The sequence below is a fragment of the Catharus ustulatus genome, chromosome 15 (assembly GCF_009819885.2).
Source record: "Catharus ustulatus isolate bCatUst1 chromosome 15, bCatUst1.pri.v2, whole genome shotgun sequence".
Taxonomy (NCBI): domain Eukaryota; kingdom Metazoa; phylum Chordata; class Aves; order Passeriformes; family Turdidae; genus Catharus; species Catharus ustulatus.
Genome location: NC_046235.1, coordinates 10,208,800 through 10,223,437, shown reverse-complemented (window position 1 = coordinate 10,223,437; position 14,638 = coordinate 10,208,800). Strand labels below are relative to the sequence as shown.

Below are 14,638 nucleotides of genomic sequence, written 5' to 3'. Positions count from 1 at the left end.
AATGGAAATGCAGTAAATTCCAAATAAATCCATCTCAGCATCCAAAAGTTGTTTTTCTTCCCATGCACAATAGTTTATATTATCAACTATTCAATACTTTGAGCCTTACTCAAGCAGTGTCTGTTGGACGGCAACAGGGAGTCACAAAACAAAAAAAGATTTGAGTGTTTGTTGCAATTTGCATCTATCAGGGAATCAGGAAATTAGTAATGACTAGCTATAGGCTTTCTCAAAGTCTGAAAAACCAGCTAAAATGCAAAGTGCTCACTCCCTCCTGTGGCAGAGAAGGCACATTCCTGTCAGCTTCTCCCCCAAGCACCAGCTGGCCTCACTTGTTCAGATCAGGGAAAACAAACGCTCTAAAAAATCAGCATATCAAAAATCCCAACATTCATCAATGCAAGCCTATTTAACTGGAAGCTTGGAACTGGAGCGAGCTGACATTCAACAGCTCCATTTGATTACCTTAGAGGTCTTTTCCAACCGTAGTGATTCTGTGATTCGTGGCTTCACAGAAACTACCTCAGTGACAGCGACTGAGGTTGGGACAACATTCAAAGCAGCCTTTTAAGAGTTTCTCCCTGAACTGTTACTTTGTCACCAGTGTATACAAATACACTAACTGTTCTGTTGGCTGGAGAGACACAAGGCTCCAGGACTTTCCAACAACTCAGTTTTAGTTTGCATGTCAGAAATCAGGTTTCAGGCACAAACATGAAATGACAATGACTGATTTGCCATTCTCCAGTCTCTCTCAAGGTTTGTCACATGCATGGCTTATAGCAGAGAGAACCCCAACAGGACACAGTGCAACAGATGGATGAGTCTAGTATCAATGCATGGATTAAACCACTTTTATTACATTGCCAGTTGAAGCAAACCACACATCTTGAACAAAATACTGTTTGGAAATATTTAAATTTTGCATTTAAATTCTAATTCCCTGGATTATGGAAGTGCTCAGCTCACAGCCTCTACTAACCAGAGTTAGACAGATGCTTCTTAACTGTGCAGCAGGCAATACAGCATTACTGGCTCAGGTCTGTGTTACCTTGAATCCCTGGGCTTCCAGCTGGGAACAAGTGTGTCCAAGAAAAGGGTAGTTTAATGCTTCAGCTGTTGTTTCGTGGAAGCAGAGAAGAAACTCACTCTCTGCTGTGAATGCACTGGTTCTGGCTGGGGTAGTTCATTTGCTTCACAGGAGCTAGAATGGAGCTGTATATTTGTACTGGAAACAGCATTGGAAACATGGGGGTGTTTTTGCTGTAGCTGAGCAGTGCCTACACAGAGCCCAGCCCTGCTCTGCTCCTGGTACTGCCCCAGCAGGCAGGAGGCTGAGGGTGCTGAGTCTGGGAGGTGACATGGACAGGACAGCTGAGCCCAGCTGACCCAAGGGACACTCCATACTGTACATCAGGCTCAGCATATAAAGGCAGGGGAAGGAGGATGAAGGTTTATGGGTGATGGGACCCTGCTTTCCTGGTTGATGGAAGTGGTGAATGATTTCCTTTTTGGGGGTGGCCTGCCTGTGTGGCTCTTGATCTAACAGTAAACTCTTTATATCCAGTCATGAGTTTTCTCACTTTTGCCTTCTGATTCTCTCCCTCATCCCTCTGGCTGTGGAGAGGCTCAGTTGACAGCCACAGCAGTGACAACCACCACCAGCAAATTCCTGTAGACTTCTCATTATCAATAGGAAGATAAAACAAATGTGGCACCAAAATCATTACAGCAAAAATTTATATGCAATGCATTTAAGTTTACAGTGTGCAAATTGCTAACAGAAAAATACATACTCTAATTTACATCAACTCAGCATGCCCTTCCTCTTTTAAGAAAATAAATTTAATACAACCTTTCTCAAAAAACAATTAATAGCAACAAGTTCTGAATTAAGTATTTGAGGATTACCTTCAGCAAGCCTTTCTCTAGAAATCAAGGCTTGTACAAAGCTCTGTAAGATACAGGTGATAGTACAGTCCATTTGGCCTCTAAGTGACAAACTTAAGTGCTCTAAATCCTTGATTCCAAATAGAAATGGATCAAAGACAACTGTACTGCATTTGATCTTTCCCTCTTACTAGCCATATTTATGAAATCCTTCTTAGCAATGAAAGCATGGAACAGCATTCAGACATCAGTCTTTGATCACAAAGATGAGCACAAATCCAAAGCTATTCCTTAGTGTCCTGACAGTTTCCAAAGTGCTTTATTACTCACTCAAGCAATCCAGAACCAAAGTTAAAATCAGTAATTTTAACAAAATCCTTTTAATGCATAAGACAAAAACAACATACTGTACAATGTATTCTCTAGTTTCTGTAATCTGAGAAATTCCTTAAAGTGCAATTTAAAAATGGACTTTTTTTGTAAGCATAAGCTTATTAACATTCAATTATACTGCCATGAATTTAAGATAGATTATATCTGATTAACCCAGAACAGTGCATTTTAATATACAAGTTCTTACAATTAAAACATGAATAATTAAAAAATAGCTATATAAAACATCATGACAAATAATACTGTACTCAAAGTTCTATCCAGCTTTCCACTGATAGATTTCCTAAGGGAAAATAATTTCTCTGTTTCTCTTTTGATTTGATCAGAAAGAGTAAATAAAGACATTAAAAAAACCTCAAACCCACTTTAAAGTAAATGGAATGTTTACACTGACGCTCAGAGAAGCCCAAATTCACTGAAGTTTGAAGCACCTGTAAACTACATACATACTTTCAGAACTGTAAAGTACAGCTAAATGTATTTTCTATTTCAATATACAATTAATATTGTAGGGTGCTTTGCTTTTAGTCTAATAGAGGTTTTCTCAAAGAAGAAAAACTCAAATCTGGAAGAAAGTTTTCACATTTAGTTTTTAATTTTTTATTTGCATAGAAAGCGACACAGCGATTCCACCATTTTATCCACACAGAGAATTTACCACGTTGGCATCATATCAGGAAACCACATTCTTCCAAGGTGCTTGGAGACTTCCAGGTGAAGCCGATCTAAGCTGTAATCACTATCTGGAATCAGCACCTCCTCCATTATGGAAAGCTGAGTAAGCCTGCCCCCACACATCTTTACAAATTCAATAAAACCCCTGCAGGTGACTTCACACTCCCCCAGCCCCATGGCTGTTAAGTTCTTGCAGCGCTCAGCGATCTGGATGAGTTCATCATCCAAAGGTTGAAGTCCATTGGCGCACACGACCAGCTCGATCAGCCTGGGGCAGTTCATGCCAATGCGGCCCAGCATTGCCTTGCTCACTGCACGACCAAAGTACAGGTGTGTGACAGGTGTTTCCTCTCTGAAGAAAGCATCAAATTCATCTTCATACAGGAAGAAATACATCACAATGTTAACTTTGGGGGAGTGTTTAACAAGAGCATCCCAGCTTTGCTTTTTAATGGTGTGAAATTGAACTTGTCCAGGATTTTCACTCACGACGTCAATGCGGAGGTGCTCGAGATCAACGTGTTTTTCACTTGAAAGAGCCAGCAGCAGTTCATCACTTAATATGTAGTAGTTCAAAGCCAGCTCCTTAAGTCCATGACACTGATCAGCCACACAAAGAATGCCTGAGGAACAAAAAAATTTACTTTCTAAAATGAAAAGCAAATACAAGCACAGTTGTTGTCGGCAAAGTTGGTTTGAGTTTTCATGCTTATATCCAAAGCCCATGAAATACTCAAGTTCTGGGTATCCACAACCTTTTACAGGGTTTCAGCCATCAACGCTTCAAAAGACTAAAACACTGACAAGTCACATTTATCTTGGATTTGCATTTGTCCCTCCCTATGCAGAATTTCCTCAGCTTTGAAGAAAAAACTGAATTCAGGCCAGATTCAGCTGCCATTCCCTTCCCTAATACTCATTCCTTCAACTTTCAACTATTTAAATCACCACCACCCAGTTTAACACCTACATCCTTCTGTGAATTAAGACTTAAATAACAATAACTCCTCCTAATCTGCTGGAAAATAAAGTAGACAGATTAAATCACCTTTTGTGGACTCCAGAAAAGAACACAGGAATAGACCAGATCCAGACACCCTTTCCCCAGCACTAAGATTTCAAAAGAAAAGCAAGTGAGAAGGGACCCTGAAGCCCTCTGAACTTTCAGCAAGGCCATATTTTGAAGGGAGTGAGTTCTTCACCAACCAATGAGGAAGTTACCTAGTCTCAGATCTGGACACATGAGGGCACTCTGGAAACTGGAAACACTCACAGTCTTAAACCACAGGTTTCTGAAATATGTACACACAGTACCTTGCAAAACAATTATTGACAACTGTTACGACCTCCTTTATCCCACCAAGTAGCAGCTGATTCATGGATCAGGGATTCTGTGATGTTTCCACAGAACACTGATTATTTAAGTTTACCAATCTGCACACATTAAGGAGCTCCCATTTGGTTACCCTCACATACTAAAGCAGTGAACATCATATCCTTTGAACATGTGTGGAAGGCTTGCACTAATTTTGGAGGCTTTTCCTCCTCAAGGCCTATCAGCAGAGGTAGCAAAGCAGCTGGAGAGAATGAAAAAAAATCACCAGGATTCCAGAAGATGCAGTCACATGAGTAGCGCCCCCACCTTCACCAACCCAACTCATTTACTAACAATCACCTTCTCCACCTTCCAACTGTCCAAACTCAAGACTAAGTCAATTATGATGCTGTAGGACTTCAGTTTTCACACACATTCAGTACTCACCAGCAGGTGAAACATGAGGACAGCTGCTCATTTTTAGCAGTTTTAGAGTATCACTGTTGTTAGCAACAAGAACCTTCAAGGAAGGATCATCAAGGGGTGTGTCATCTATCTTGATTGATGACAATGACTTGGAGTTCACAAAAACTACTGTCAGTGCTGATGCAAAATGAGCCTATTTGGACAAAACGAAAGAGGGAAAAACATTCTTATGAAAAGATGGGTAAAACTTCAGTGCTTTAACCTCACATTCTACACAGACAGAAAGTACAAAAATAAACACTTTTCATGGATCCCCATTATCAGGTAACAAAAGATTATTTCAACACAAACAGAGGGGATCATTGTTTAAAAACATGCTGCTGCATGTGATGAAATTAACTTTACACTCATTATTTATCCACTCTGATTTATCCTTTCACTGTAATACATAGGTAACTACAGGGATACTGGCCACAGTGATGAGCCTGAAGTATCTGGAATTTTTCTGCAGAAAAAAATAAATGGCCTTTATTTTCCAGAAAGTAACTCTTCTGCTACTTCACAGTAACTAGAGACTGCTTCATAAAAATTACCATCAGCTGAAGAGCAGAACATAAAGAAAGCTGAAGTGGTTTAAGAGTGAATTAAAATATGCTAGTTATGTATTATGTCTCTTACCTTAGAGACATTCATGAAGCTTGGTTTTGCTGTAGAGATCAAACCTAGTGTCTTGATAGAACAGTTCACCAGCTGAGAAAGGATGTCACAGGCTGCTTCTGCTGACTCAGTACTACTATCAACCTATAAAAGCAATTTAAAAATAGTGAAGTCGTTCTACAGTATTATTTAGAAAACAGCACCATGGATACCCAAGGCTGCAGGTTTCACATCTACTCAGCTGTACTCCTCCAGACTGCAACCATCAAAGAAACAAAATGCAACACTGACAGGAAATTTCAAGACCAGAAAGAGCTCAGGGAAATGACTATCAGAAAATTTTCCTGAATGTGATTGCTGGGTAATTCTAGTATGAACACATATCTTAAATCCAAGTCTTGTCTTCAAATAACCTCATGTTACTGCAATACTGTAACAGTATTGGTGCTATGAAACAAAGTGGTATGTATGCATTTTTTCAAATTGTTAATTTTTAGAGCCCAAAAAAGACTTGACAAAGTCCTTGCTCCAGCAAACTAATCCATTTTATCTACATCAACAACACCTTTGCATTTTAAATAGTGAACTGATTCAAAATTTGTAAGCCTGAAGAGTAACTTTGAACAAATCTGTTATTTTGCCTCACCTTCCACCTGTTTTGCACCATTCACTATTTCTTTACTCTGCAGAGGTTAGAGTGTAGAAAATTGGATGAAACTGTCTGCACATGTGGAAATAAAAAGCTGCAGTAGCTGCATTTTTAAACATAAGACTTGTCAGGTGCAACTCTTAAGGCAGCTGACACAGAGCAGCTGCATCCCTCGTGCTCAGTGACGCCACACTGAGCCTCTGCTCATCCACAGCTTACCTTGAAACTAACATACTGCAGATGGTCAGCGTGCCTCTTGATAATCTGCTGAATGAGATCAGGATGTGTAGACTTTAAATAAGAAGTGGCTGGCTGGCTAAGTTCAAATTCAAATCTCCTCCAGAGATCTGGGATGTGAAAAACTTCATTCCACCTTCGACAAACAGAAGATGCCCTGGCTCGATCCACTAAAGTCAGGAACTGAAAAACACGTAGAATCACGTGGTGTGGAAGGCTGCCCCAATCCATCGAGGCACATGGGTCAGATTCCTCAAGCACTGAGCCATATAAACTAGTTTTCTGTCTTTTGCTTGTCTGTGATGTTCCAGGAGCTTCAGTTCCAGCCACCACCTTCTGCCCAGCTCTCTTCATCATGCAAGTTTCAGAATGTAACAATCCGACGTATTCAAACTGCACAGGTTCCTGATACGTCTCACATACAATAGGTCTCTAGAAAAATACAGAGAATTAGTGGAGGAAGGGAGAAAGGGCAATGGAAACACAGCAAGAGATAACAAGTTAATAAAATTTAAATATAGCATGTTATTTTCAAAAGAAGCATATCCATATGTCAATATCCAGTGCACAGATGTTGGCAAGGACCTTCTCTCTCAGTACCTTTTATTTTGTACAACTTGGATTGCATCTAGAGAACTTGGACATGCTAATTTACCAAGTGTAGCTTCATGTAGTAGTATTTCATAGCACATAAGGCATTTTTTAGGGAACAAGAAATATTTAACAGCAATTCAATTCAGAAGTAGAAAATAGATTGTTTAAATTTAAAATCAGTTGACAAACTATAGAATCTACTCATGATCTCTAAAAAGGTATATCAGCTAAAAAACTTGGTTCATAAACTCCTTTTTAAAACACAGCTAAACCTGGAACAGACATGTTCAGAACAGTCAGATTGAAAAGTTTTGCCCACCTTCCCCAGTTTTTCATTCTTCCAAATAAATGCCAAGCAGAGAAAAGTGTACAACTAACGATAAAAAACTTCAGAGTCCACTTATCAAAGCAGGGCAAAGTCAGTAGGGTTCACATGCAGTTTTTCAGCAGGAAAAGGACAGTGACCTTGGAAATCTGCAAACTGCACGGACCTACTTCAGCAAGGGACATTTGCCTCACCAGCAAGAGCTCAGAAGAGCAGCATAAGAAAAAAATTCCACTTTCACAGGCTGAAGCAATGCAATCTAACCAAGTCCATGCTAGACTGAATTCTGTTGTTCAGTCAATTTTCAACAACTGTCTTTGCAATGTCATTTTAGTACAGGTTAAGGCCCCTTCTCCAATGTCACACTAACCAGACCTTCTCTCTTCCTGGTCTGTGTGAAGTGAGTATTTTCAAAGCAACCATGCATTTTTCAAGAAAGAACAGAGCAAATTATCTATTTTTACTGAACAAACTCCCATGGCAACCCCAACAGCTTGCTTTTTCTGGACTGAAAAATTTCCATAGTATCTTCATTACAGGGGGGAGGGAGAAAGAAAGAAAAAAACCCCAGAAATCCCTGTGTTGAAAAAACAGCTGCCAAAATACATACTATCGTATCAAAAATTTACCTAGCATCTTCCCCAATTTATAATCTGTTCGACTCATGAGTGTCTGACAAACTCAATTTTTATGAAAAGAAAGCATGTGCATTCTTTGAGAAGCTGGAACAATGTAGCCAATTTATTAAGGGCAGTTCATATTACCAGCTTCACTACTGCTTGACTTCCTGACAAATTATCCCAATCACCAAGGAATTTATTCTAGCAGTTGTTATACATATTCACCCAGTCTGTTTAAATTTCCATTAGTGATTGGAATCAGCAATATATGCAGAAGGATAAGCCAGCAACACTCTTTAAATTATATTAAATGATAGTTTTTCTTCCCTGACTAAACACATGGCTTACATTAACAGTGTTACTAATGTAATGAAGATGCAGGCTCAGCATGAATAAACATTTTGCTATTAGACAATCAAGTTATCATCCACAGAACCATGTTTTATGACTTTAGACTACTTTAAGTCACACAACAAATGGGCATTCCAAACCATTAAATGTGGATGTAGTAATTAACCATTACAAAACCCTATCTTACAGTTGCTCATAGCCTTGCTAAATTTAGCAAAGGCTAAATACCTTTTGAGTCAAATATACCTGTTGCTTGTTTTGTCTCCTCCCTACTGGAGAGGAATTACAGACTTGGCTGTTTCCTAAAACAGAAGTCCAGAACAAAAAAAAGAAATTGAACAAAAGTTTTTGTCTGAGAAGCTTCTCCTTGCTATTGCTATTCTCACGCATATCTGCAACATCTTGGTTATAGATAGGTTTCTGATAAAAAAGGAAATTTCTCCTATCTTATTTGAAACTTACTTGAACTCCATGGGTGCTGATTTGGCTCCCACAAAAAAGTTCTGACAATCGAGAACAACCAGAAAGGGCATTTCCCTAAACCACAGGTCATTCTACAGACCAGAAACAGCACTCCAGATGTAGGAAGATATGCAGCAAGGTATTGCTGGTGTACACAGCAGCTATGCCTCCTGGAATTTGGCCAGAACTTGTTCTTGTTGCTACAGCCTTTAGAAACTGCTGTCTCCAGAATTTCTATGTTTAATGTTCTACACTTCAGTCCTTTATATCTAGCAAAATGAATTCCTGTTATTCACTGTGGGATGCAAAGCCAGAAAAAGGTTCCATTGGTTATGCATCGTAACATTTTTAACAAACATGAAGCCCCAATATTTATTGCAAAAATGAGAATTTTTATTTAATTCTGAATACTTTATGAACAGCATCTATTTTAAAGCACAACAGAAGTTGGCTAAATTACAGTGCCATGTGATACAACCCAGGTAGCATTCAAATGAGAGGTGCACACACACACCTACCTCCAAAGAATGTGGAGGTTCCTGTCAAGTTACCAGCACCTTTCTGGTATCTGAACATCCATCCCACTGTTGAGTCATCCCGTATGTGTGCATGGACTCCTTAACCAGAAGGCAGGGACGGGTCCCAGAAGATGAACTGACCTGTGAAGCCACCAACCAAAAAGAAACTGTTCTGCAATGCCTGTGAAACCCATAGGAAGGACTAACATCAACTCTGGAACAAAGACTGAGACAAATAGTACCAACTGCTCTGTACGGTGTGGAAGCAGAGCAACAGAATGTAACAAGTAAATTCATTTTACTAAACATGATCTGAAAAACACCATTTAACTAATGGGAAGGTGGAATTGAATAAATAGCTTTTGCATTATCTAGTTTTACAGTCACATGACCACTCTTTTGCAACACAGATACACCTCTGAATTCTTGAGCATCATCCAAAGAAAACTACAAACCCTGGGTTTTTTTCAGCCTACTCTATAAGAAAACCATGTGAATCAAAAGTTATACTTAAAGACAGGACCTCTAATACTTTGACATTTAAAGACTCCTGGCTTTAAACTTTACTCGCTTTTACTCCAAAATTATGCTTACTGCACCATGATAACCTTGACAGTAAACAAACAATTTTGGTTAATTAAACTGTATCTGGAAAAAAGAGATCAATAATGTGCAAATATCTTCCCACATACTAATGACAAAACTGTCCTGTGCCTCAGGATGACAGAGTATCTTGGTGCACTACGAGAAAATAGACCCAAAGCCCCCATATCAAGTTACAAAATTTACATTATCTGAGGATGCTTTAATGGAAAGCTACAGGAACAGCAACACCCATCTCACTAAATCATGACAGGTTTTAGAAACAGAAGATATTTACCAGGTATTGTGTTAAATCAGTAATGATATCTTTAGAAACCTTACAATGCTGAACTTCTCTATTATTCTTTAAAAATGGGACAAGACTTTAGATTCTCCCAGGTCGTATCATAATTTTTTGGAAGAACTACCCAGTTAATATTATCTTTATGAATGCCAAGCTTAACAAAGGTGTAGTATACATTATTTATGAATACATGAGAAGTAGCCCCCATCTTCCAAACAAAATCAAACTCAAGTACTGCAATCTGTGCAAGTAATGCTGTTGCTCAACTCACACACCAGCAAATTCAGAGCTAATTAGTCATGCTTGTCTACAAAGAGAAAGCTGATATTCATTAGTAATTCTGTTTGTGGATGGCACCTGAAGAAATCTGTCATTTATGGTGGCCTTGCATTGCACAGTCTACAAATATTACATGTTCTCTCTCCTGTGAATGAGCAGAGGCTGTATAGAATTCATTTTCATAAGTACTGTCAGTGTCTAACAAATAAAAGGTTTATAATGCCACATATAAACAGCATGCTGAAATAACATTACAACTGAAAGTACAACACACTGAGATGCAATTTAAAGATTCAACAGAGAAATGCATTAACTTTATAAACCACATATTTTGAAGCAACTTTCTTACCTAAAGAATGCTTCCAAATTACAATAGGCAATAAATGAATGAACTGAGGCAGCTGCAGCCATGGGGCACTCACATGCATCTGTCTTCTTTCCCCTCCTTTCCAGATAAAAAAAACACAAAAAGCAGTGTTAGTTTTGAAAAAAAAAAAATCTTCACATTACACCCAATGCAAAAATTATGGGGAAATACATTGACATCAATTTATAAATTTTCTTGCTTTTGTAAAGGAGCTTGGGGGGAACATCTTAACACAAGGTACCTTATTCCACAATACAAATATTGTCACAGAGAAACATGAGATCAGATTAAGAATAAAAGTGATGGGAAACAAATGTTGCAACTGCATTTACATTTATTGGTCAACAGTACAATATAAACAGAAAGTTATTCAGTATTTGCATTATCATTACCACGCTAGTGAATTTTGGCAAACAACACTGCAGCTACTAAAGTAATCAAAGAGTCATGAAAAACAGAGGAAAAAAATCCACCCAAATGTTTTTTCCTGCCTTCTTCCCTTCTATGGCAAGGCTGCCTAATGGCCTGGAGAACTGTGTGATGAACACACAGAGGCCACATGGCTCAGCTCCCTTACCACAAACGTGCACACCCTCGCCAGCACCTGCCCAGGCCTGGCTGCAGTCACACGGCAGGAGCTGCTCCCAACAACAACAAAGCACCCAGCCCGCAGCCACCTCCCTGTTTACAGGCTCCCAGAACCCAGGTGACAGCCTGGGCCACCTGGGCAGCTGGATCACAAGGCACTGCATCAAGGGGTTCAGATTAAAAATTCCTTGCCTCCCTCCACATTATTTTCTTTTAATATGACATCACAGGTAAGTTCGTGTTTCAGAGTCTTCCACCCTATGTAATCATGGAAAGCTTTACTCCCAGAAACATCATGAAAAACCTTATTTTATAAAAACACAACAAAAACCTGAAATCTCTGTGATAAGCTTTACATTGCTTTTCATGCCCCATCATGGGGTGGGGGATGTGTATCCTTCCACCTGTTTTGAGCTCAGGATTACAGTATTCTTCCCAACACTCCTCATGTGACCACAGGCAAAAGTAATTACTAACAGTAAACTGACATCCAAAAATTAAGGAAAGGACAACCACATCCTTTTATAGCAATAATTGTATCAAATATAGGTAGTCAAAGACTACCTACAATGCTCAGCAGGCTTCTGAATTTCACAGAGATGGGACTGGTTACCTAAAATAGCCAAATAAGCAAGAGTACCCCCGAGGAAAAGAGCTTCTCTTAAACAGACCTGTCCCAAGACCCTCAGTAGAGAAGGAAATTCATACTTTTACACTGCAGATAAGAACTAGCAGAATTTTAGATAATACACTAAGAAAAAAAAAGTTAATGAAAGTGACTTTTAGTAATAAAAATATAATCAGGTGTACATCTAATGTACATCTCAGTGTCTAAGGCCAAAAGAACCATCCAAAGCAATGCAAATCATGTTACCTTATGTAAGCAGAAATGTATATAATAAAATATTATAGTTATCAGAGATGCAATCAAATACAAGCTTGTTATGCAAACAAGTTGTTATCTAAGGTAACTACTCAAATGATTATCAAAGATAAACAGCAGTAACGCAGTCATTTAAATGAAACACTCTGATAACTGCTGAGGTTCATCAACTCTATTAATATCCTCGTTTGTCTAAAGCAAAGTATCAAAAATTGGTGCTCACCACCCATACAGCTCTACCTGTGATCGAGTATTTTGACAGCTGCACGTTATCCTACTCAAACTACCCCAAATCCACTAAAGGCAACAGGACTCAGAAAAAATCAAGTTAATTAACTGTTTCTGCAACTTATCCTGCCACAACAGAGTGGTAAACTTCTGCTAAAATTAAGATGTGAAAACCTCTCCCGTGGCATAGAGGCTGGGTGGGGGATTTGAAAAGTGGACAGTGGTGACTCCATTAAACAAGCCTTCAGTAGCTGATCACTACTTCCCAGGCTGCAGTGTCAGTTCAAAAAAAGGTTTCATTACTGTAACCAAACATATCACAGATTTAAGCCACAAAGAAGTAACTCTTCCTCTGATTTCTAGATTTCCCTTCCAGTTCTCAACACTGGGACCCAACAGGAATTAATAAGACACCATAAAATCAAGTTTCTAGTAGAAAGAGCAGCAACCAAACACAAATGCAGCAAAAAATTTGAGTCCCAGCGAAATAAAAACCCAAATAACAAAGCTTGGAAATATTCTGGGATAAAGTAGGTATCTTGGTAATTAAGCTTTAACTTTCCAACACCTGGAAATTAATGTTTACAGACCTGCCTTACACAGCTGAAATACCCATCAATCACAGTTCAGCACCTGAGGCCACCCTTCACCATGTCAAGGAACTCAAAATTCAGAGTCTGTCTGGGAAACAAGATCAGCACAAGGCAGGCAGCCCTGGACAACTGCTGCCACCACAAATGCAACCACTGAGTACAGTGCAAAACAGGTAAAAAACACATTTTAAGCCTAAGACTCAGAAGATCTAGCCCTTGAGGATGAGGCGCTCAGAGATTAAGCTTTTTCTTTATCCAGGTAAAAATCAGACTTTTAACGGGTGGTATTTTTGCTTCTGAAGAGGATTATTTACTTATTTTTAATCAGTCCTCATTTTTCTCAAAACTGTGCCTCTGACTCAAGGGTTTTACCACATTTTTAGTACGTTTATGACAAACTCTCAGAGTTGTAAAAATAACCACATTCAGCTGAACATCCTAATGCTTGCAATAATTTTAATTGAATAGATACAAATGCATGCCACTTTTAGAACTATTTCGGTGGTGAAATTTAGATATTGGACTTCTACTGATGCATTATTTTTAGAAATAAGCCACTCCCCTGTGCCCAACGCCCAAGACCCCTCGTTTTACTCAATGACACATCTGAAGCTGCACAGCTCTTTAGAAAAGCTCTCTTGAGGGCTCACCTACACGCCTACAGCAGGAACGAAAAATAGTTGTTACTTCCACAGGTTTTCTTGAAACCTTCCCATCCGACTTTAATATGTCACTTAAGCTCTTTACACGGGAACATCAGCTCCCGGGCACTGTGCTCCCGCAGCTCGGCGGGAGCTCCCGGGATGGCACAAACCCAGGGCACCGCACACCGAGCCCCGCACGAGGTTTGGTGCTCAGGGAGAGTTTAAGTCAGGCGCGGAATGCCTCTGTCTGTCTGTCTGTCTGCATGTCTGCCTGTCTGTCCGTCCGCCAGCCCGTCTGCCTGCCCGTCCATCTCCGCAACCCGGGCCGCCCCCGCGGCCTGTCCCCCCCCCGGCCGCCGCGCAAGGGCCGGTCCCCGCAGCCGCCCCGCCGCTCACCGCCGCCGGTGCGCGGCTCCCTCGCAGCGTGAGGCCGGGCCGAGGCGCCGGGCACGGGGCAGAGCAGGGGCAGCGCAGGGCCAGCACCGCGCTCAGCCCGCAGCGCCCGGGACTCGGGAGGGCGGAGCCGCGGCCCCGCCGCCCCAGCGCAGGCGCCGGGCGAGGCCGCGGGCGGCGGGCACGTGACGGCGGCGCCATTTCGCGGCGGCTGCCCTGGGCCCGCCGGTAAAATGGGGGGGCCGCGGTGTGGGCTTCATTTACCAAAATATGAGTATTGGTCTAGTACCGATACTCAACTGTGACGGAGAAAATACTCTCTAACAATTTAAAGTTAGAAAGGGTATGTTTATTCAGCGCTGGGCAGCAGCGTGGGGTAGCCGCCTAATACCCACTGCAAAATTACAGGTGGTTACAGAGTTTATTTATTGACAAAAGGTTCAAACAAATACATATTCATAATACCAGCCCCTCCCATCCCCTGCTTCCTATGGTAATTAGCTTGAATAGCTGTTAAGCAGCGTGGTTGGCTTCTTGAATGAAGTCTGGGGTCATTTTGGTGGGGAGGGGTCTTAGAAGGACGAAGTAAGGTGAGTCTTCCTCGCCCTGCCCTTTTCTATTAATGACAATACAAATGGCTTTTGGGGCAACTCCAGTTTTGCAAA

General features: G+C 40.5%; 1 protein-coding gene across 1 annotated transcript; it reads right to left on the bottom strand.

Annotated features, from left to right (window-relative positions):
• Positions 1–2,847: 2,847 nt before the first annotated feature.
• LOC117003453 (F-box/LRR-repeat protein 21-like) lies at positions 2,848–14,062 on the bottom strand. Its single transcript, XM_033073398.1, has 7 exons — positions 13,977–14,062; positions 10,627–10,722; positions 9,113–9,253; positions 6,225–6,672; positions 5,378–5,500; positions 4,721–4,892; positions 2,848–3,581 (listed from the first exon to the last, which is right to left on the bottom strand). Exons 4-7 carry the CDS (start codon positions 6,597–6,599, stop codon positions 2,938–2,940), a joined length of 1,314 nt encoding a protein of 437 aa, XP_032929289.1. The 5' UTR covers positions 6,600–6,672; positions 9,113–9,253; positions 10,627–10,722; positions 13,977–14,062; the 3' UTR covers positions 2,848–2,937.
• Between the last annotated feature and the right edge of the window lie 576 nt (positions 14,063–14,638).